Below are 23,681 nucleotides of genomic sequence, written 5' to 3'. Positions count from 1 at the left end.
TTTATTTGACACTTTTGTCTGAAGATGGTTCTAAAATGCTTCTGCCCTGCCTTTTGCACTGATAAGTTGGGCTCTACCATTGTTGTGGATGAGGATGTTTGTGCAGTCTCTTCCTCTTTCAATTAGTTGTCCATCACCATTCATAACTGGAAGTGGCAAAACTTTGACCAATTGGTTGTGGGACTACTGAATTCTGTCTACAACACATGGCTATTGGTGCTTAGCATACATATAATCCTGTATTGTGGCATCACCAGGTTTGGTGTTGCACTTTTAGGCATGTCCTCCAATGCTATTAAATCACAGCTGTTCCCCTAACTTGATGATAGTGATAAAGTGAGGCCTATGCTGGTTAGTTTACAGTCGGATATTTTGCTGATCAGCTCTTACCTCAGATGCCCAAAATTCTGAGTAGCAATATTATTGAACCTATTCCACTTCACAGGAAGTTACATAAAAACAGAAAGTAAGAAAGTAAGAAAGTAAGAAAGAAAAGAAAGAAAAGAAAGAAAAGAAAGAAAAGAAAGAAAAGAAAGAAAAGAAAGAAAGAAAAAAGAAAGAAAAAAGAAAGAAAAAAGAAAGAAAAAAGAAAGAAAAAAGAAAGAAAAAAGAAAGAAAAAAGAAAGAAAAAAGAAAGAAAAAAGAGTAGGGTTTTTTTTGTTCTGACATGAGAATCATTAGGGTATTAACACGACAGTTCCGCTGTCAGCAATGGGCTGCAAACAGGCTTCAATCCCAGAGATCAACTGACTAATCTGATTGTCCAGCAGCTCCTTAGTCCCACTACTAACCAGGACTAGAAATACTGAGTCCCCAGATGTAGAAAAGGGTGTTCCGCTTCACCCCTTCGCACCCTAGGCCAGAGCAGGGTACCAGCTTTCCTTACAGACCCTGTTCCTAAAATTCTCCTGCTTGCATTAAAATTGAGTGGGTCTGAAAAGTGGTCAGTAACGTAGTTCTCTAAAATTCAGCTCAAAGTGTCAGTTCTTCCTATCAAACAAAAGCAAACTGCTCTAGAATAGTAATCTCTTGTACCGCTTAATATGTAACCCAGCGGTTGCAGGCACTGTTACACAGGTAAATTTAATTGTCATTTTCTAGTCATCCCAAATAAATTATTTTTGGTAAAATTAATCTTGATAAATGAAGAGATCAGGAAATTTCCCTGCCACATAATTTTTAACGTAATCTGAATCAAATGAACAGACAGACAGATCTCAGTTTAACATTATATCAAAAGAATGAATAGTGGTAATGCAGTAAGCTATCCCCACACTGCAGTATCAAACTAACGGCCTTGTCAAGTCTACTTGCCTGAACAACATCATAAAGGAATTTTCTTTTTGTCCTATTGTCACCACTGTGGCAGTCTTCTTTCAGCGTCTCCAATATACATGCAACACGTTCTGATTCACTTTCAGCAGGTCTCCTGCAGATTTTATCCAGTGAGAGATCAGTGTATCCAAGCACTACAGCAAATGCTTTCCAGTTGGAAATATTCTCAGTGATGAGTTTACGGATGGATGAATACATATAAGTCAACTTCTTAAATGGTATCACAAGTTGATGGAGGAGTATCTTGGTTGTAATCTTTACATCTGAGAAGTCCATGACCTGTTCCTTCGAAATCACCTTCACGTTTTTGCAGTGTACAAGGCCAATCTTTCCTCGTATGAAACCGACATACCACTCTTTGATCTTTGTTTGGCCAATTGCTTTAACTTTGTCCATTCCGAGAAGTGCTATTGTGTCGCCTTTAAAATATTCCAGTAGGTATTCAATCTTTGGCTGCCTCAGCACAGTTTTCAGAGCCACTCCATATTTAAGAATATTTACAGGTTTCTCTCGAAATGAGGGATAATTAACTGGCTGAGATGTTTCATCTGGAGGAACAGCTGTTATAGGTTCTTTCCATCTTTGGAAACGCCTTCTCACATTTGACTTGGGTGCTGGCATGGGTGTCTGGACACTGAATTTTGTTATTACATTATGGCTGGTTCCTGCTACTTGAATTTCGAGCTGAAATGGACTGATTTCTCCAGATTTGCACATAGACAAATTAAACGGCTGCCGAACTGTTCTACCTAGTTTTAACAAACTTCTTTTAACCTTTTCATTCTGATCAGCTTCTTGTACTTCGTACCGGGAGTCAGTGGGAAAGATTGAAATTTCAAAATCTTCTGGCCTATCTAACTGAAACTGATGTTTTCCCCAAAGTTGAAGAACAACCGGTGGTAAATTTTTATTGCTTTTGTTAACATCTGTAAGATTTTGTGGAACTTGATTGTGACTAAAGATAACACAAACTGCAGTAAAAACTGGATGAATATGTTTGGGACCGTAAATTCCAAAAGTAATCATTTTATTGAGATAGTCCCATACTGTTGATGCAGGAGGTTGAATGCTTTTAGCTTGAACAGCTGCTACAATATACATACAAGGACTCAAATTTTTCAGCTTTACCTGCATAACATCTTGATAAATGTAAATGTTGTGCAGCTTCTCAAAAGGGCCCTCCTTTGCCTCACTGCAAAGACACACAATTTCAGTCATAACCTGACTCATAGGATCAGTTTTCACTTCAGCTGTCACCTTCATTTCCAAAGAAATAAAATCTTGGGTCTTTAAATGGCTCAGTTTCAGTTCCAGTAATGGACTAATAGTTGTGCAAAGATCATTATTAAGTACTTGAGGTGGGTCAAGCAAGGACTTTATAGCCACTTCCTGAATTTCACCTGGCAAAACATGACCTTCAGGTATGTGGACACTTACATCAGATTCAGGCAGCTGAAGAGATCCTCCTTTATGGTCAATTTTACAAACAATGTGCATTTCAATAGCCTGTGTCTGCCCCCAACCTGGGTTTTGGCTTATCATATCCAAATCGAGACAAGATCTAGTTAGTTGCCTATGGTTCAGCCATGCCATTTTGTAGGCTTCTCTGTCATTTTGAAATGACTCCAAATTGGGAACCATAAATTGACTCACTGGACGATTATTCTGAGGAACTTCTTCTTTGTTTGAAAAGTCCAAAATATCAGAAGCACTTTTCCACCTTCCATGCTGTTTTGCAAAAGGTTTTCCAATATAGATTAGGTGATCAATATCCAATTCATCAGCTGAAGAGCCAGACTCAGCAGGTCTTTGATCTTCAAACAGCAGCAGTGGGTCCTCCGTTAACACAGATTCTGGGCTTGGTGTCTTCTTCTCGCCTATTTTGGCAATCTCATCTAAAAATGGGTTCGATCCCGACAAACCATTCCAAAATGGATTTGTCTGCTGAGAAACCGTATGGCTAGGATGATCAAAGACGATCTCATGCCAATCTTTCAGTAAATCGGTCTCTAGCCCATTAGATGTGTCTCGGTAGCTGCTGTCTATAGAGAATTAGAGAAATAAAAACTAGTCAATAAATTCTGAAAGAACAAAAGCAAAAAATTTAAGAGATATGAATGCATTGTATTGATCTGCTTGCACAATCTACTTATTAAGAGTATTCAATGCACTGGAACAGGTAGAAATGATGGTGATCAAAAAAAGTGGGCATTAGCAGTTAGATCACAAGCTTTGTGGTAAGGGTGGGGATGATAGTGGTGAACCATAGGTGGAAGCCAGTTAGACATAGGCTTTCCAACTCCAACTCCGCTATGCTTTGGAGGGTGCAAAATAGGCAAATCACACAAATTTCACTGTTCAGTGCTGAGTCAACCAAAAAAGGTGAACATATCCACAAACAAAGCCTGAAATAAACCAGAACTGAAGGAACAGTTTATTTGCAGTATATGAGTTTTCAATACCTTTTGAAAATGCATTATTTGTTGATGGGTTTTCATCCAGGTCAATTAGTGTTCCTTCTGATCTGCTGCGTGCATGTCGAGGAGAACAAACAGCCATTTTGCTTCAGTTCTGTCAAAAATAAAGATATTTTGCAACCTTTACTATTCAAATGAACATATACTAAGGCAATTATCTATACCCTGAAATATCATGCAATTATTTATTAGAGGGAGAAATTTGATTTTTTTTCATTAACATTTTAGCTATTAAATTACATTCCAAGTGGATAGCCAGATTCTAATCTATACTTAGAAACTGGCTTCAAGAACGGTCAGTTTGAGACGATGCAAGTGGCTTTACTTTTCACTCTAATGTGCTACACCCACTCTCCCTTCGCTAGAAGTCAGAGTCATACAGCATGGAAATAGACCCTTTAGTCCAACTCTAATCATGCCAACCAGGTTTTCCCAAACTAAACTATTCCCATTTGTCTACATTTGGCCCATATACCTCTAAACCTTTCCTATTCAGATACCCATTTAGACACCTTTTAAAAATGTTGCAATTGTATTAGCCTCTACCACTTCCTCTGGCAACCCATTCCATACATGCATCACCCTCTGTGTGAAAACGTTGCCCCTTAGGTCCCTTTTATATCTTTCGCCTCTCACCCTAAACCTATGCCCTCTAGTTCTGGACTCCCCCACCCTGGGAAAAAAAACCTTGTCTATTCACCTTATCAAAGCCCCTCAATTTTGTAAATCTCTTAAGGATACCCTCAGCCTCCAATGATCCAGGGAAAACAGGCCCAGCCTATTCAGCGTCTCTCGACAGCTCAATCCTCCCGCAGTTGGGAAGGAGAGTCCTTCATGGTAACCTCAGCCAGTTCAGGAATTGAACCCACGCTGCTGGTGCTCATGCTACTTCAGCTGTACACTTTCAAAGAGTCAGTGGAGAGTAGTATATATTTTTATTGGGTATCCCTCATAGTAAAAGAGCCAGCCTCTGCCTGTCTGAAGAGCTTAGATGTCTTGGAGACCTGACATTTCCAGATTAGATACACTATGGCAGTTTTCAAGATACCTTTCACAGGTGTGTGTGTTATTTTTCAACTACCAAAAACATTTGACTGAGTGCAGCATTAAAGACTCCTAACAAAAGTGAACAATGAGAATCAGGAGAAAAGTTTTCACTAGTTGGAGTCATGCTTAGTACAAAAGATAAATGATTGTGGTTATCCCAAAATATTGCTGCTGGAATTCCTCAGGGTAGAGTTCTAGGTCCAACAATTTTCAATTGCTACATCAATAACCTACCCTCATCACAAAGTTCAGATATGGGAATACTTGCAGTGCTTAACACCATTCGGGACTCCTCAGATACTAAAGCAGGTTGTGCATATGCCGCAAAACCAGTACAACATTCTGTCTTGGGCTGATGTGTGGTGAGAATGTTAGTTGCCACCTTAATGCTAGGCAATGGCCATGTCCAACCAGCAAAGAGAATATAGCCATCACCCCTGGACATTTAATGACACTGTCACAAAATCCCCCACTTGACAACATGGGAGTTAACTTTGAACAGAAACAGAACTGCACAACCCATATAAATACCAAGAAACAAGAACAGATCAGAAGCTGAGAGTTCTGCAGCGATTAACTCACCTCCCAACTTCCTAAAGCCGAGCCACCATTGACAAGAATGCACTCCTTTTGCATATTACTTTAAATCTGTGTCCACTCATTCTCAATTCTTTTACAAGCAAGAACAGATTTTACCCCATCTAGTCTGTCCAGCTGCATTAAGTTTGAAAATTTCTGTCAAGTTGCCTTCTAACCTTCTCTAAGAGAAAGGTTGAGAAGTTGGGCCTATCTTCAAAGGTCAAGTTTCACAATCCTGAAATGATTCTTATCAACCGCTTCTGCACTCAACCCAATATGATCACATGCAAAATTGTGGAACCCAGAACAATACACAACATTCCAGCTAAGGTGAAAGCAACGTCAGTTTGCACAATCTCCCAGCATCTGCGTGGGTTTCCTCCAGGTGCTCCAGTTTCCTGTCACAGTCCAAAGATGTGCAGGTCAGGTGAATTGGCCATGCTAAATTGCCCATAGTGTTAGTGTGCATTAGTCAGAGGGAAACGGGTCTGGGTGGGTTACTCTTTGGAGGGTCAGTGTGGACTGGTTGGGCCAAAGGACCTGTTTCTACACTGTAGGGAATCTAATCTAATCTAATCTTATATAGGTTCAGCACATTCTCCCTTCACTTAGGCATAGAAGCCACTATTAATAAAGACCAGTACAATTAAAAAAAAACTCATTTGTCCATCTATCCTGCCACCTTTAGTGTCCTGGATACAAACTCCCAGATAGCTTTGCTCCTGCATCCCCTTTAGAATTGTCCCTTTATGAGATATGGTTTCTCCATGTTCCTCCTACAAAAAAAATTACACTCATTTCTCCATGATGAACTTTCTCGACAGCTATCTGCTAACTCTGTCAAATTGTCCTTTTTGAATTTTTACATTGTAAAACTTGTGGACTCCAAGACCTAGATCATTAATACATATCAGGAAGGAGAGTGTGTGTCATTTGCATGATACACTTCAGTAAGTCATCAGGGCTCTTTTGGCAGCAGTTTCCAAACCAATGAATTCAACCCCTAGTAGAACAAGGGTAGCAGATGCATATGAACACTATCACCTGTAAATTGGACCTTTATCACCATTTCTTCACTCCTGCTGAGACAAAATTCTCAGATTCTTCTGAAACAAGTGCGTGAATTCTATAATTTTGACCCAGCTACACTGAAAAAACAGCAATATTCGTCAGAGATGGATAGAAAGTAAATATTGTTGGAATTTGGGAAATGCTGACTTGATGTTTTTACCAAGGAATATTTTGTTAGCAAAAACGGGCTGAATTGCAAATTCTATTTCCTTTGTCTACTTCACTAACAAGAGCACTTGAGTTAGAGTTCTTAATACATAAACTGGTCAAAGTGTCCAAAGAACAGGTCACTGAATTAATAATCCTGTTACATTATCACTACGCCATTGTCTCCCCCATCTTCCCAACCCTGGTATAGTCCAATGGGTTGGACAGAAGTGTTGAAGTCATATTGGGTGGTTAAAATTTTGGATTACTGGTTTAGGTTGTAAAATACTGAAGGCAATTTATGGAGATAAGAATTTTAACAAGTGAATAGAATGTTATGATATATAACAATGCCAGCATAAGTGAATGCATTTCAAGATCAACCAAAAAGATCTCTTGCAATGCAAAAGAAACCCAAATCCATCACCCCATTTGCAGTCAAATCAGGAAGCAGATGGTGTACATTGTGACATCGGAGCCAGATAACCTGCACTGAATCTGAAGTAACTCAGTCCTGATTTGCATAGTCTATTTCTGATGCAAAACAGTTCTTGAAATGTTAGATCTGTTTATATCTCCACAGTTTTGGCACAGCCTGGCGAGTATTTCACTAAATTTACTTCTATTTTAGCTGATTTCCTCCCATCCACAGTATTCCGCTTTCATTGTTGGTCTACCTATAGTATATGGATGGTAGTGATTCAAGTAGGCAGCTCACCATCACCTTCTCAAGGGCAACTAGGGATGGGCAATAAATGCTGACCAACCAGCATCGTCCATGCTATACAAGTGAAAAGAAAATGCTAGTTTGCCTCAGTTGAATTGAATGGACCTGGCAGTTCAGATAGAACTGTTCTTTGACTCAGCACTATGTTAGAGAACTAATCTGAAAAATCAGAACGACTATAAGAGCTTTACAAGGAGACATCTAGGCCCCATGAAATGCACTTACTCAGCCCACAAAAACTAACACATTAAGAGACAACACTGAATTAATCTCCAGGTTATGTTTTATGACATGGATATTTCTGGCAGGGCTACCATTTATTTACCATTCCAAATTGCCCTGGAGAAAGTGATGGTGAGCTGCCTTTTAAGACTGGGGCTCTAGTCCAATGCATGCAGTGCTGTTGGAAGGAGAGTTCCAGGATTTTGACAACAGTGAAGAAACAATGACATATCTTCAAGTCAGGATGATGAGCAACTTCAAGGTGATGGCACTCCCAAATGTCTGCTGCCCTTGGTAGAGGTTGCAGGTTTGAAAGGAGCGGTCAGGGGAGTCTTGATGAATTACTGCCTGTATATCTTGTAAATGATACAAAGTGCTACCGCTGTGTACTGGTGGTGGATGAAGTAAATGTTGAAGGTGCTGAATGGAGTGCCATTCAAGCAGGGAGCTTTATCCTGGGTGGTGTCAAATTTCTTGAATGTCATTGGAGCTGCACCCAACCAGCTAAGAGAGGAGTATTCCATCACAGTCCTAACTTATGCTTTGTAGATAAGCGTTTCTCAAACTTGTTCTGAATTTGACTCCATTTTGGAGGGGGGTGCAGGGACATCTAGTTATTAATGAATCTCACCTCATTTACATGCAGTTTCTATTTCTCCCAACCACCAAATAGAAACTAGACAATAACAGTTCTCAAATGGTGGTCAGAGGAGTAACCTGGTGACTTCAGTTCCATCGACTACAGACACTGGCACTATTCTATTCACTTTGTGCCCATTTTGATGCTCACAGCATGTTTTTCCTGGTCATGTATTGTCTTTAACTGCCCACTTTACCAGTACTTCAAGGCTCAATACTTCTGTTTCCAGGTTAAAAGGCATGTCAAGATAATCTTGTATAGTTGGAGATGGTGGTCAGCAGCCACAGTGAACATCATCATGGAGGAAGTGAGGACTACAGATGCTGGAGATCAGAGCTTAACAAATGTGTTGCTGGAAAAGCGCAGCAGGTCAGGCAGCAAAGGAACAGGAGGAGGAGAGCTTCTTCAAGGAAGGCATCCTTGCAAGAGGATTTGCAAGGAGAGCTTCTTCAAGGAAGGCATTCCTGAAGAAGGGCTTATGCCCGAAACGTCGATTCTCCTGTTCCTTTGATGCTGCCTGACCTGCTGCACTTTTCCAGCAACACATTTTTAAGTTCGATTTATCATCATGCCACATTAACCTCACACTTTCACCATACAACTGTAGCATATGCAACAAACATACTGCATGTACCTCAGCTAAATGGCCTTGTCTCGGAGTTTATAGGGGGAATTAGTCCTCAGAAAAGTTAAGGGAGTCACTATTCATTGAGGGGTCCTAGTAACGAGCAGCCTCTGACATCAGTTCAAAGGCTTGGGAATGGTCAGTTAGCCATTTGGGATGGCCAGATTCTGGACCCTTTCCTTGTAGAAGGCGAAAATCCAAATGTCATGGGCACCACTCTAGCACTTATCTGGACTCTCTCTGCCCTACTGTGAGCTGCAATCTTCTCCTGGAGTGAGACAAAGAAAGGAATTGAGCGAGATGAAAGTGGCTGGGCACAACTGTTGCAAGTGAGTTTAAAAGTGGGTGAAAAAGGTGGTAAGGCCCCCAACTAAGTGTGCAGGCAGCACTGATGCCATTCAGGATTACAGATGTGGGGGTGACTGGGTAGCTAAGAATGAGGGCAAAGGGTTGCATGTAATATAGTGATAGTGATAGACCATAAGCCTTGGTGGGAGGTATATGCAAAAGCAGGGATAAGAGAATGTTTGAAACAAAGATGAGGAGACAGTTACCCTTGTAAATGCGAAAAGTCATTGACCTTCTTCCTGCATTGCTGGGTGCTACACTGGACTGGAGGAAAAACAGCATTAACTCAGACAAACTCACACCAGGCCCACAGTATCTAGGGGTGTGATCGCTTCTGCTCGCCCCAAGGAAGTGGACATCCCTCCTCTGCACCACCCCAAGCTCCAGGTCCAAGTCAGCAAAGTGGGACAGACAAGCAGGAGGTGGGAAGCTAGGCAGCATAGGGAGGTGGAAAAGTCCATGTTTTGGGTGTAACTCTCCTTCAGGTCCTGGATTCCAGCATCTGCAGTTTTGTTTTGTCTCTAGCAAAGTGGGGTGCCAAATTTTCTCTGTCTGACCTGTCTAGGGCAATTCACACAAAGCAAGACGATTCTGTACTGAGAGCACTTGGTCAGGTGCATGGCTGGAGATCAGCAGTGGCGAGTATTGCTATTTACAGTGGGTGAGAGAATACAATAGACAGGCTGACTTAGGGAGGTGCTGCAGAGATACTGAGGTGGGTTTGGGAAGATAGATGCCTACTGAATTTTCTTGCACTCAGAGCGAAACCCTTCCTGAAATGTGCCAAATGTTTACAGCCGATTTCCAGTAAAATTTAGCCCATTGTGTTTAGTTGCTACACCCATTATAATGGGTTTTCATATCCAATCGAAAGAGGCGAAGTGAAATGTGGAATTAAAATGCAAAATAGTAACAAAATAATCCTGAAATCCACTGTAATAAAGGACATTTTAACTTATTCGGTCTTCATGTGCAAGTTGCCTGGATATTAAACCTTTAGTGAAGAGTTATTGTACAATTGCATGATACTTTGAAGCACATTTCTTTTCAGGGTTATCATTTTTAAAGCTCTGGATCATCAACATATAATAGGGTCAGACAGGCATGTTAAAAGGGCCAATCCACAAGATAAAATTTCCATATTTTCAGCATCTTACTTTGCTTTTTACTTAACCACTTATTTTATTGTAACGTTCATTTTCAGCCACTTATCATGTGGCCTATTAAAGCAGCTAACATTAAAAACAACTACTCCAAAAATATTAATGGATAATCTTGAAACTTAGAAAGGGAATTCCAACCATAATTGTATTTGAGAACAATCAATCTGCCCTTGCAAGGGAGCAGTGTGGTTTAACACAGATTCATAGAGTTGTACAGCATGGAAATGGACCCTTTGGTCCAACTAAGCCATGCTGACCAGATATCCTAAATTAATCTAGTTCCCATTTGCAAGCATTTGGCCCATAGCTCTCTAAACCCTTCCTATTCATATATTCATCCAGATATCTTTTAAGTATTATAATTGTACCAGCCTCAACCAATTCCACTGGCAGCTCATTCCGTACACACATCATCCTGTGCGTGAAAAAGTTGTCTCTTACATCCTTTTAAATCTTTCCCCTCTCACTATAAATATATGCACTCTAGTTCTGGACTCCCACAACTCAGGGAAAATACCTCATCTATTTACTCTGTCCATGCCCCTCATGATTGTATAAACCTGTATACCGTCACCTCTCAGCCTCCTAGACTCTAGGGAAAATAGCCCCAGCCTATTAGCCTCTCTCTCAAGCTCAAACACTCCAACCCCGACAACGTCCTTGTAAATGTTTTCTGAACTCTTTCAAGTTTCACAACATCCTTCCTATAGGAGGGAGACCAGAATTGCACATAGTATTCCAATAGTAGCCTAATCAATATCCAGTACAGCTGCAACATGATCTCCCAACTCCTATACTCAATATTATCAATAAAGGCAAGCCTACCAAATACTTTCTTCATTATCCCAACTACCAGCAGTTCCACTTTCAAGGAACTATGAGCCCACACTCCAAGGTCTCTTTGTTCAACGAAAGTCCCCAGAACCTTACCATTAAGGTGTACAAATCCGGCCCAGATTTGCCTTTCCAAAATGCAGTGCCTCACATTTACCTAAATTAAACTCCAACTGCAACTATGGGTCCTTTGGCCTATCTGATCAAGATCCTATTGTACTCCGAGGTAACTTTCTTTGCTGTCTACTGCACCTCCAATTTTGGTGTCATCGGCAAACTTATTAACTATACCTCGTATGTTCACATTCAAATCATTATTTTAAATGAGAAGCAGCAGACCCAGCACTAATCCTTGCAGCACAACGCTGGTCACAAGCATCCAGTCTGAAAAGCCTCCATTCACCACCACCCTGTGTCTTCTACCTTCAAGGCAGTTCTGTATCTGAATGGCTAGTTCTCCCTGTATTCCATATGATCAAACCTTGCTAAACAGGCTTCTATGAGGCACATGCTGCATAAGTGTTATACTTAGCATCTGTGACATATTTTAAATGCGGGCTACACAATATTATCTTGCCAATCTTAAGTAGTAACTGTTCTAACTATTTTACCAGTTTGTGTTCTCCACCTTGGAAAGTTAAAAATGATAAGTTCATGCCACCTTTTAGCACTGTCATCATGTACTTCCAGTCAATCATTCTGGAGGTAATTTACTTTGCACGATTTTACCTGTAATCAACAAACAACTTTATGGTGCTTTCTGCTCTTGCAATATCCAAATCCTAAAATTTCTTTTGTACAAATTTAGTCAGAATAAGGAATAGGAAGACTCCATTCCATTCCTCAAGCTTGCTCTGCTACTTGATGAAATCACATTTGATCTAATTGTAGCCTCAACTCAACTTATCTACTTACATTTAGAGAGAGGTGGGCACCAATGTGGAGTGCTCCATCTCCTCTTCAAACTCCATTTTGATTTATCCCCCTCACCTTTAGCTTGTATTGCCCTGAACAGGTTGTGTGTGTAAAATGATTCAATTGGAAACAGGTGATTTACTGGCAGTGGCTCATAAATGGAACAACATAATACAGTTGACCTGGTAATGGAAAAAAAACAACCAAACATTCATTTGCGTGCGAGAGCACTTCTGGATATTAGGAAAGAAAAACTATAATCTTTAACACCTGCCAATTAAAAATCTAACTCAGCTTTACAAATATTAACGATGCTGCCTCCGCTGCTCCCAGAGGAAGAGAACTGCACTGATTAAAAACCTTCAGCGTTGAAAAGAAAAAGCTTTTAGACGCAAGATGATTATTGATGACAGCATCTTTCTAACCAGAAATATTTTTTAAAGTGTAGACCCATCTGTCGTACCTCCAAGGTGTCAGATCTCTCTGTGGGAGAGCATTTCGGTGATAGTGATCAGAACTCCCTGACCTAACAATATTCCTGACAGGATTGTAGCAGACAATATGGGATAGCATTTAACTGAGGGAGGGGGTATTAAAATGCTATTAGGCAAAAGCATAAATTGGGACCAGATATTCTCAGGGAAATGCACAACAGAAATGTGGAGGTTGTTTATGGAGCACTCTCTGCGAGTGCTGGATAGGTTTGTCCCAATCAGGTAAGGAAGGGATAGTAGAGTAAAGGAACCTTGGACAAAAAAAAAGATATGGAACTTCTACTCAAGTGGAAGGAGGAAACTTAATTATGGTTGAGGGCTCTAGAGGGTTACATGGTAGCCAGGAAGGAAATGAAGGATGGACTTAGGACAACTAGAAGGGGCCATGAAAAAGCTTTGGTGGTTAGGATTAAGGAAAACCCCTAGGCATTCTAGATGAGGATCAAGAGGATGGCCAGAGCGAGGGTAGAGCTGATCAGAAATAGTGGAGGGAACTCGTGCCTGGAGTTGGAAGAGGTAGGGGAGGTCCTTAATGAATACATTGCTTCAGTATTCACTAGTGAAAGGGACCTTGTCATTTGTGAGGACAGTGTGAAACAGGCTGATATGCTCAAAACAGGTTGACGTTAAAGGAAGAGTATGTGCTGGAAGTTTTGTAAAACATGAGAATAGATAAGTCCCTGGGCCAGACAGGATATACCCAAGGTTAACAGGAAAGTGAAAGAAGAGATTGCTGTGACTTTGGCAATGATCTTTGCATCCTTATTATTCATTGGAGCAGTACTAGATGATTGGAGAGTGGCAAACGTTATTCCCTTGTTCAAGAAAGGGAATAGGGATAATCCTGGGAATTATAGATCAGTCAACCTTATCAAAGTGGTGGGCAAATTATTGGAGAAGATTCTCAGAGACAGGATTTATGATTATTTGGAACAGCATAAATTTTATCAGAAATAAATCCGTATGACTTTCAGAGGGGCAAGTCATGCCTCACAAGCCTTATTGAATTATTTGAGGATGTGACAAAACTCATTGAAGGTAGACCAGTGGATGTAGTTTATATGGCTTTTGGTTATGGTTTCACATAGTAGGTTCATTCAGAAAGTAAGGGAGGCATGGGGTACAGGGAAACCTGGCTGACTGGATACAGAATTGGCTGGCCACGGAATACAGAGGGCAACAGTAGGGGAACATCTTCAGTGGGCCTCAGGCAAAGTATGATTCATGCTTTCTATTTATATCTTTGGGTTGGTGATATCAGTTCCTGTGGTGATGTCATTTCCTGCTCTTTTTCTCAGGGAGTGGTAGATGGGGTCTAACTGGATTTGTTTGCGACAAACTGACATAACCCTCTCTCACTAGCATCCTTACATACAGATAAGGAAGGACACCACTTCGACTGGGACAACACATCCATCTTGGGACAAGCCAAACAGAGACACGCACGAGAATTCCTAGAAGCATGGCATTTCAACCGGAATTCTATCAACAAACAAAATAGAGTTCTGGTTGGAATGCCATGCTTCTAGGAATTCTCGTGTCTCTCTCGGTTTGGCTTGTCCCAAGATGGATGTGTTGCCCCAGTCGAAGTGGTGTCCTTCCGTATCTGTATGTAAGGATGCTAGTGAGAGAGGGTCATGTCATTTTGTGGCAAACACCACCCCCTGAGAAAAAGAGCAGGAACTGACATCACCAACCCAAAGAAATAAATAGAAAGCAGGAATCAAATACAGTGTTTCGCCTGAGGCCCACTGAAGATGTTACCTAGTAGTAATGGATCGTCTGGAAAATGAATCTTACAGCTCAGTGAGCAAACCTACATCCAGAACCTCAACCTGAGCTACAAATCTTCTCAAAACTTGCTATGATTGCTAAGTTCAAGTTCAAAGCAATTCCTTATGGTTCATGCAGGTTTTCTTATTAGCTCAGACATTAAACAAAATGTGTTGGTTTTACAATTGTATACACGCAAGGATTTTTTAACTACTGAATATCAGTGTAGCAAAGCCGGACATCAGGAACAATGAAAAAGATAAAGAATCACAAGCTCATGTTAAAAATGTAATGCAAGTTACACTTTAAAAATCCGAAACTATTTTTACCTACCCTTTATACTATAAATACTAATCATGGAGGCTTAAACCAGGATCACTTATCAACTCAAGTATGACCATTTTGGAAAACTGCCTTCTCACTACTAAACCCTTATTTCAAAACTAGCATGTTTCACATTGAACAAGAAACATTGGATAGTGGGAGTCATTTGAAGAAACTGGCAGTTATTCAGTTTCTATAAAAAGGATCTAGTTACCCACAGGATTTATAAAATCTATCAAACCATTTGTTAGTTTCCACAGATTATCTCTCAATCTCCCATTTAGTTAGTTGAAAAGTTGGGAGAATGGTTCAAGTGACTAGTTATATCATTTCATCCAGGAGTTTTCCTGGACTTTCTTTTAAAATGGAGAAGTGTAGGCTATTTAAAAAAAAAGGAACAGACAGCAGTATTTACTGACCACAAATCGGATCTGACAAAAGTTAACTTTTTTTTGAAGAAATAAGAGGAAGTGATGGCTGATGAAGGTGGTGCAAGAATTGTAAAAAATAGACATTCAAAAGTCTTTCTGGATCTAGAAGTAGAAAAGGTGAATGATACAGTGACAGCTTATCTCAACGATAGTACTATAGACAGAAAGACTAGTAAATACATGGTTTCCTGAACGGCCCAACAGTGTTCAGTATGTGCTTCAGCATAGAATTCAAATGGAAGAGGCGAGAAGTTTTTGTATTGTCAGTGTGTACTGACTAGTAAATTGAGTAGCTAGCTTTTGAGAATTTTAATTTAAAGAAGGCTATTTAGTCCCAATTTAAGACTTACACAGTTATCCTTACCTGCATAAAGATTGATTACAGGTAAACATAGTAAAACTATAACAAATTAGGAGTCAACTCAGTTTCTGGTTTACAGACTAGTTCCTTAGCTGACAGCTTGAATGAAGTTGATCTTTAAAACTGATGAGAGGATCGGTCTTATAATGCAAAGAATCCTTTGCAACTAAGAGGGTTTTTCTGTAAAGTTGTTAGAAGATTAGTTCTCCCGTCAACTCCAATTTGAAGATGATTCTGGAAGACGTCCTCACTGTTGGAACCTTCTAATTAAAAGCTATTGTTGTTAAGTACCTAGGCTGTTTTGAATACTTGCAGACAGTTTGATAGCTTTCCATCCACAGAAAGCTATTGCAGATTTTAAAATTAGACAAACATGGCTGTCTCACTACACTACTTTTGAAAAGTTCAAAGCACTTTTCCAAATAAGGTGAATGGTTTATGTTTATTATACATTCTACATTGTGGTCTACAGTGTATTAACTTCAGAGCTTGAGACAATGTCTTTGTGCCTAAATGACCCAATAAATTTGGCATCAATATCCTTATGAATTGGTTTCAGGGAAATTCATATCAGTTTGAATGCTTCCCTTGTTCCCTCTTTGGAGAGGAGTGTGGTATCAATCTCCAAGTTAACTCTCAGAAAACCCTGAGGCCACCAAGTCTGCAGGTTTCTGTACCCACTTCTAAAAAAAAGTTAGCAATTTAGAATATACTGGAGAATGACACTGGAGAAAGGTATATAATGGCACTTCCCAGATCAGTCCTTCCTGAAGAAGGGCTCATGCCCGAAACATTGATTCTCCTGCTCCTTGGATGCTGCCTGACCTGCTGCACTTTTCCAGCGACACATTTTCAGCTCCCCAGATCAGTGTTAGGATAATTGAAAAAAAAAAAGAGAGTGATCTGGACTTGGCCACGAGAGAGTACAATTTTAAAGTTTGCAAGTGCTTCAAAATTTGGCAAAATAAAAGTTAGAAGATCCCCCAGACATTTGGAGCACAAAATCTGGTGAAATGAGCAGGTACACAGGTCCATTTAACTGCGAATAGTTAAGCGTGAAGTGATACTCTTTGGGATGAACACCACTGAGGCAGCATGATCCAGAAGATACTCTAGAAAACCAAGTGCAAGAGTAAATGAGTAAGTTGATAAGACCATTATGAAAGCGAAGAGTGCACTTGTTTTTATGAGTAGGGGCAATAAATACAAAAAAACAACAAAGAAGCCATGAAAAAGCTTTACAAATTATTGGTTAAGTCGCAACTGGAGTACTGTCTACATTATGGGCAATGCATTTTGAAGATGTCAAAGCCTTGGAGATGGTGCATAGGTTTACCAGAATGAACTTGGGATGAGGGACTGCAATTATGTGAGGTGATCACAGAAGCTGAGATTCTTCTTCAAATAGGAAAAAATGTTGTAGAGAAGCCCACCAGGTTTTCAAAATTATGAGGGATTTTGATAGTTTTGCCTGAAATAACTCAATTTCTGCAGTAAAGTATGTCTTTGTTATCAAAGGCTACAGATTTTCATATAATTGACAACAAACTAGTTCACAGACTGATCAAAATCTGAAATGTATATTCTACTACAACTTCAAAATGCAACTGGACACAAATATGACAAGTTAGTAGCATTAAAAGGATAAAGCTGGCACTTGGAATTAAATTAGCATATTTACAAGGACCCAACATCCATGACAGGTCCACTCGCCATCCACCACTGACACCAGGCTGTCCAAATAACTGCACACAAGTTTAATATTGTAGTATAAACATTATCCAAAAGAAATGAGAATTCCATGACACTCCAATATATGTCAATAAGAATACAGCATGTCCTCTATCAAAAACATGGTTTGTGTTTACCCTGCAGACTTTCTAAGTAATATCTACATCTATGGTTTGTTCTTTTTCCTGTTGATATTTTACATATGGATTGTCCTTTCAAATTTCTTTAGAGCTGAACACGTCTCACACTGGTTTGTTTATGTAAATAAACAAACAGCCACTGTTCATCTAAGCTTTTTTTGTAAAAAGTATTTTTGGAGATTATGACATATTCCACTGATTTCAAAACATGCTGACAACATAACTTAGCACATCAAAATTTCAGAATGGGAATTAATGTCCAGCTTTTGCAAATAAAGAAAAGAAAATGTTAGAAGCATTTAAGGATAGGGGTGACCTTATAGACGTTTATAAAATCATGAGGGTCATGGATAGGATAAGTAGACAGTCTTTTCCCTGGGATGGGGGAATCCAGAACTAGAGGGCGTAGGCTTAGGTTGAGAGGGGAAAGATATAAAAGAGACCTAAGAGGCAACCTTTTCACGCAGAGGGTGGTACGTGTATGGAATGAGCTGCCAGAGGCAACATTTAAGAGGCATTTGGATGGGTATATGAATAGGAAGGGTTTGGAGGGATATGGGCCAGGTGCTGGCAGGTGGGACTAGGTTGGGTTGAGATATCTGGTCGGCATGGACAAGTTGGACTGAAGGGTCTGTTTCTGTGCTGTGTATCTCTATGACTCTGATAAGGGTTCACTTTGAATAAAAAATTGCATACAAAGATGAATTTAAAGGGCACAATGAAATGTTTCAACTGTAAATAAGGATAAAACAACTGGTCAAAAACTGGATTAGACAAAAATAATGTAGTGAGAAATATTCAAATGTACCATAAGTAATATGGTTTCTACTTCTTTTGTTCTAATGTAATCAACCACAATGATGCATCAACCGTATCTCTTGTGGACAATTACAAGAATTTGAAAAATGTTAGCTCCAGAATAATGGACAAAATATAAAACAAAGAGATGTCCTAAGCTTGCTGTTTATCTTTCAACTTAACTTCCAAGCTAGAGAGAATTTGGAACATGCAAAACATTCCATTTTACTGTTGAATTAACTATGAAGAGAAGATTTGGGAGCAGGAGTAGGTCACTCGGCCCTTAGAGCATTAACTTCCAGCAAAATGTAGATGGAACATTTTTACTTTAAGTTAGGATACCTGTCAGTAAATACTTCCAAATTAGAGTCACAACCAAAAACAAAAACTTGCAGGATGCACTACAAGATAAATCATTTGCCAACTGTGATAAGTAACCAATTCCTGGAATTGAAGTGGACAATCCTGGCATTATGTTGAAAGCAGAGAAAGAAAACAAATTGTAAGACTGGCTTGTCCCAAGGGGAGTACCAAAGCTGCCATTAGAACACTTAGGGATTCATGTGCAGCTATCCCAATAAATGGGTCCAAACGCTTTCACTGTTCAATCAGAAATATACCTGGTGCAAAACTTAATTCTGCCCTTGTTTCTACTCGAAGGAAAGAGCCTACTTGTACGTAATACCAGTTTAGAGATTCAAACATTGGTTCTTGCACTAGCCAGGATTTAGCTGAAGAACCCAGACTGCCAAGACTTTATGCACCCAAACCAAACACTCAAGTATCGAGTGATTTATTTTCGTCTAAACACTGACATCTGTGTTTCATCCATAAGCATGTAAGTTGTTGTTAAGTAATATACTTGATCTAAAGGTGATGGTTAACCTTAAAAGTATCTGTGCCAATTGGGATCGATGCTCTGTTGATTGCATTAAGCCTATAATCCTGTGAGAAGTTTATTCAATGGGGTTTAAAATTACACAATTATTTATAAATAGACCAATAAAACCACATCAAAAGACAGGGGCAGGCAGTGACAAAGTAAAAATATTCCCAAAGTGTCAGGCAATACAGGTGTATAGAAGAACATGAAACAGACCGCAACTCAGGCAGAACTGGCCCATCATCTGCCCTGTACAGTAGGAGGCGACTTTGACATTGAAATATGTTGATGGGGGTGGGGCAGGAAAGCACAGATTGGGACTCAAACAATTCCACAAACCAGTGTTTTAAATACAATATACGTAATATAACCAATGAATAGCTTGAGCATGCCTCACGTGCATGTGTCTTCTTCAAAAACCTCAAGGTTATTTCTAATCAGGACACAATCCTATGTTCATGACAGGCTGTCGTACTATCTCATAAAAAATACAACTGAGCCAAAGATAGCAGTGATAACTAAAAATCTTGGTAAAATGGTTAAGTTTCAAGCAGGATCTTGCCAATGTGATGTAACCTCCAGGAACAGATTTAAATGCAGTTGGCAATCTGAGAGAGCCAATGCTGGCCAGTACTCAGTGAGCAAGAAAGTGACCAAGACCAGAGGCTGGGCTGGATGAAGGGAGGATTGATGGCCAAGAGTAGAATGTGACAAAAGTTTTAAACTCTCTGTGGGAGTGGGTTTAGAGGGCTTAAAGGATATGTTTGATAATGAAGAAAAAAAAATGGCAAGAGTTAGTTATATTTGCTCACAAGGAAAAACTGACAAGTGTGCACATTTGACACAGGATAGTAAGACTTGTTAGTGCTTCATTTAAATCTAGCTGAATAAGAGGCTAGAACATGTAATCCAGTTGGACAAAAGTTCCATTGTATATACTTTCGACTTCAATATTTGAGATAGGGAGTCAGGACTGTTTGTATTGGAACTGTCAGGTTTGGAGAAAGTGAAGGGTTCACTAGGATTGCAAAGAGTGAAGGCAGTGCAATGGCTGAGCAGATTGAAAGCTGAAGGGGTGATAGTACATGAAGGATAAAAGCTAAACAACTGGAAGTTTGAAAGTGTAGTTCTAATTTACTGAGGGGCTTTTACTAGAATGGATATTGAAGAATTGGAGTTGGATAACATGAGGAAACAAATCAGAGATGCGTTTATTTATGAAGAAACATCATTCTAAATAATGCCCAGATTGGAAATATGGTACTATTATTTACCATTTCCACACACTTCAGTTACAAACACACTACTTGGACCATATTAAGCGTGGTACCTATTTTGAGCAATTCAGATAGCAGTTTGCAAAATGTCTATTTAATATACTTACAATGCAATTACTTCTAACTAAAATGTGCAACTGCTCTGCTATTATCAATCCTCTGCTACCTTTAGAACACTTGCAAGCCTTTCTTTTCACCTGGTTATCAACTGGCACAAGAATCCAATCCCCAATGCTTTATTTTCAGTCCCCACCATTTCTAGCAGGCAAACTACGCTGTCACCATCCACTGTTGACTACACAGAACTATTACAGGAAAGTTTAATTCAAATTGATGTTATACTTTCCAGTATCTTGAAAGCTTCATCTCAGGTAGAATTGCACTGATGAAAATCACCTTGATGCCATTCACGAGAAAAATTTTGTATTCAATGAAGGATTGTTACAATTAAACTCTACTTATATCTTGTAAGACACTTTAGTTAAGTTAGAATGTTCATCCTTTCTGAAGCCAAAAGAAAAAGTAGCCAGCGTTGGAACAATAATAAGACAAAGACTGATCAAATTCAGAGATGAGGCTAACAACTGGACTTTCAAATATTATGATCCCAGATGACGTTATTACCAGAAAAAAGTCAAATTTCAGACTTGAATCTAGTTTAATAGATCATACTTTTTAAAAGAAAACTAAACAAGGTAGTCTTACACAGAAAAATAAGCATCAATGCTGTATAATTGGTTTTAATAATAAAGCAGAAAAGGTAATAATAAAATAAAATGGACCAAGCCTTTTAAAAAAAAAATCTAACAATGTGGAAGAATTCAAAGACCAGTAAAACACAATATCCCAGAAAAATGATTCTGGTTGGTGAACTGACCAACAACTACAATATCTCATCCATCCCATCAGCATCTCTTTACAGTCTCCAAACATAAAACGCTTTAAATTCCTGGTCACAAGTGTCTGATAGTCTCTTCCTTCAGTATTCACAAAACTAATCTTGCTTTTTTCAGCTTCAAATAATTCTCTCAGGGTGTTAACTAAACACTACTGGTCTGGAATTTTCAAACTAAACCTTTACACTAAGTTAGCATATCACTAACTTTTCTGAACTAACTCCTTGTTCCAGGATACTGTTTCATACATCCATCTTCAGTCTGGACATCTGCAAATCACAACCAAAATGGTTTCAAGCCATCAGCATTTGCACTAGGCAAAAAAAGTCTTTATTCTTCTAACTGAAAGCAAGGTATGCTTGTTAAACTCTTCCAATGCAAACAAAAAAATCCCCATAAGCACTACTGAAAGTGTTTCTCACATATAGGCTTAAAAAAGATAGCTTCAGCAATACTGGCAAGTTAATCAATTATTCATCTCCCTTCCTATACAAAGGATTTAACCCATATGCTCCTATTTCGAAATCAAATTCTGAAAATAAATGATATTACAAAATATATAAAGTACACACCTTACTGTTAATGCAGAGACTCCGATGACGTTCTGGGGACCCAGGTCCAAACCCCGCCATGGTAAATGGTGGAATTTGAATTCAATAAATATCTGGAATTAAGAATCTAACTATGACCACCAATTCATTGCCATTGGTCAGGGAAAAAAAACATCTGGTTCACTAATACCCTTTTAGAAAAGGTCACTGCCATCCTTACCTGGTCTGGCCTACAAACGACTCCAGACCTAGAGCAATGTGGTTGACTCTTAACTGCCATCTGGGTAATTAGGGATGGGAAATAAATGCTGCCTAGTCAGCGACGCCCTCATCCCGTGAATGAATAAACAAAAAAAAACTACGCAAGTGTTCAGAACAAAATGTCTGTTAAAAGATACTAAATCTCCCATTTGATTTGCATTTTGAAAACTTTAGAGATGTACTAAATACTGCATGAAAATGAAAAAGCGTTAAGCTGTGAGAAGCTTTATTTAAAAAAAGGGCCTTGTTGGACTGCCAATGCTGGGGTAAAATTCTTCTAATAGTTTTTACGTCTTTATTGGGAGCCTCAATGCATGATCCTTGCTCAACTTTTAGATCAACTTGAAAGAGTCAGGTTTCTGAACCCAGTAGTTTAACTTTCCTTCAACCCTCTCCCACACTAAGCTGAGTAAAATTGAGCAGCATTAAATGTTAAATAGACTTGGCTATATTTGTAACAAGAAAAAAAAACACACACAAACTGGACAGACACCAACATCTCTGGAAAAGTCAGTTTCTCTCATCACAGATGCTGCCTGAAGTGTTAAATATCTGTGTTTTTTGTTTAAATTTCAGATTTCCGGTACTTGCAAAGTTTTGCCTTTTGTTTTAGTGTATTTGTATCAGCAGGATGATTTCAGATGTCATGGGCTGATGGTTTCTACCTTTTGCGAGTTGCTCAAGATTAAATGACATGGCCATTATTGGCTCTAAACAATTTTTGGTGTGCTGGTAGAAAAGCTAGTACTTCAAAGTAAAGGATCCTGCAGGAAGTAACTCTATTTCCATGAATAAAGTAATGAGAAACTCCATGTAATCATTTCCCTCACCACATGGTTCATTAAAGCTGAAAATGGAAGAGTTCCATGAGCAACTTCTGCAGAAAGGATAGGATCCTAAGACAATGATAAAATCCCAGAGGTCATGCTTTTAGGGAGATCACCATGACAATTATTAATATATCAAAAGATCAAAGCAAGCACCAATGCAGCCACAAGGAAACTTTTTTTAAATATAAAAGCCTTTTTTGCATTTCCTTTTACATATGCCGTAATTGCTCTGTGTTGTCAAACCGGTTTTATGACAACCAATACTAGTTTTGAGGTCATATAGAGACTGTCAAATGCCCCGAGTGCATTTGTCTATTGTCAACGGCCCAATTTTTTTTTTAAAACTGGAAAATTTGTTAGTGTCAAGTTTTCAAAGCTGCTTCTGACAGTCTGTTAGAACAGAAGGATCATATTGTGGAAGATATAGCTTGTGATGTGGTGACCACGTTGTAACGTTTATTTGTTGTTTCTGTTAAGTTACTTGGGTGAAATTTCACGGTTGATTTTGGAACTCAATCTTAGTAGGGAAGTTCTGGCCATGTACATGTGACAGAACATATATATTAATTGTTGTGGTTAGAAGTGCCAAAAAACTTGTTTAAACTAAGTATCCTCAATTCTTTTAATTATTTGTATTGATAAAATGCATAGCTAAATAAATTGCTTGAAACAATAAGACAGACTGACATGGGGGTACAAACACTAGATCATGATAGAAGCCAGCATCATGGCAGGAGTTGGTGTTGAAATGGAGGGAGGTGGAGACAACCAGGGAGTTGGAAGAATACAGCAAGCCAGGCA

General features: G+C 39.2%; 1 protein-coding gene across 1 annotated transcript in view; it reads right to left on the bottom strand.

Annotated features, from left to right (window-relative positions):
• Window positions 1-23,681, bottom strand: part of macc1 (MET transcriptional regulator MACC1) — a 62,218-nt gene that overhangs the window by 18,917 nt on the left and 19,620 nt on the right. Inside the window, exons 2-3 of the mRNA XM_072575341.1 lie at window positions 3,798-3,906; window positions 1,315-3,377 (exon numbers count right to left, since the gene is read on the bottom strand). Of these exons, the coding sequence (XP_072431442.1) occupies window positions 1,315-3,377; window positions 3,798-3,894 (2,160 nt within the window). The 5' untranslated portion in view covers window positions 3,895-3,906. The remainder of the gene's footprint in view (window positions 1-1,314; window positions 3,378-3,797; window positions 3,907-23,681) is intronic.

The sequence above is a fragment of the Chiloscyllium punctatum genome, chromosome 8 (assembly GCF_047496795.1).
Source record: "Chiloscyllium punctatum isolate Juve2018m chromosome 8, sChiPun1.3, whole genome shotgun sequence".
Lineage (NCBI taxonomy): Eukaryota > Metazoa > Chordata > Chondrichthyes > Orectolobiformes > Hemiscylliidae > Chiloscyllium > Chiloscyllium punctatum.
The sequence above is the reverse complement of the archived record's forward strand: the minus strand, read 5'-3'. Positions and strand labels throughout refer to the sequence as shown.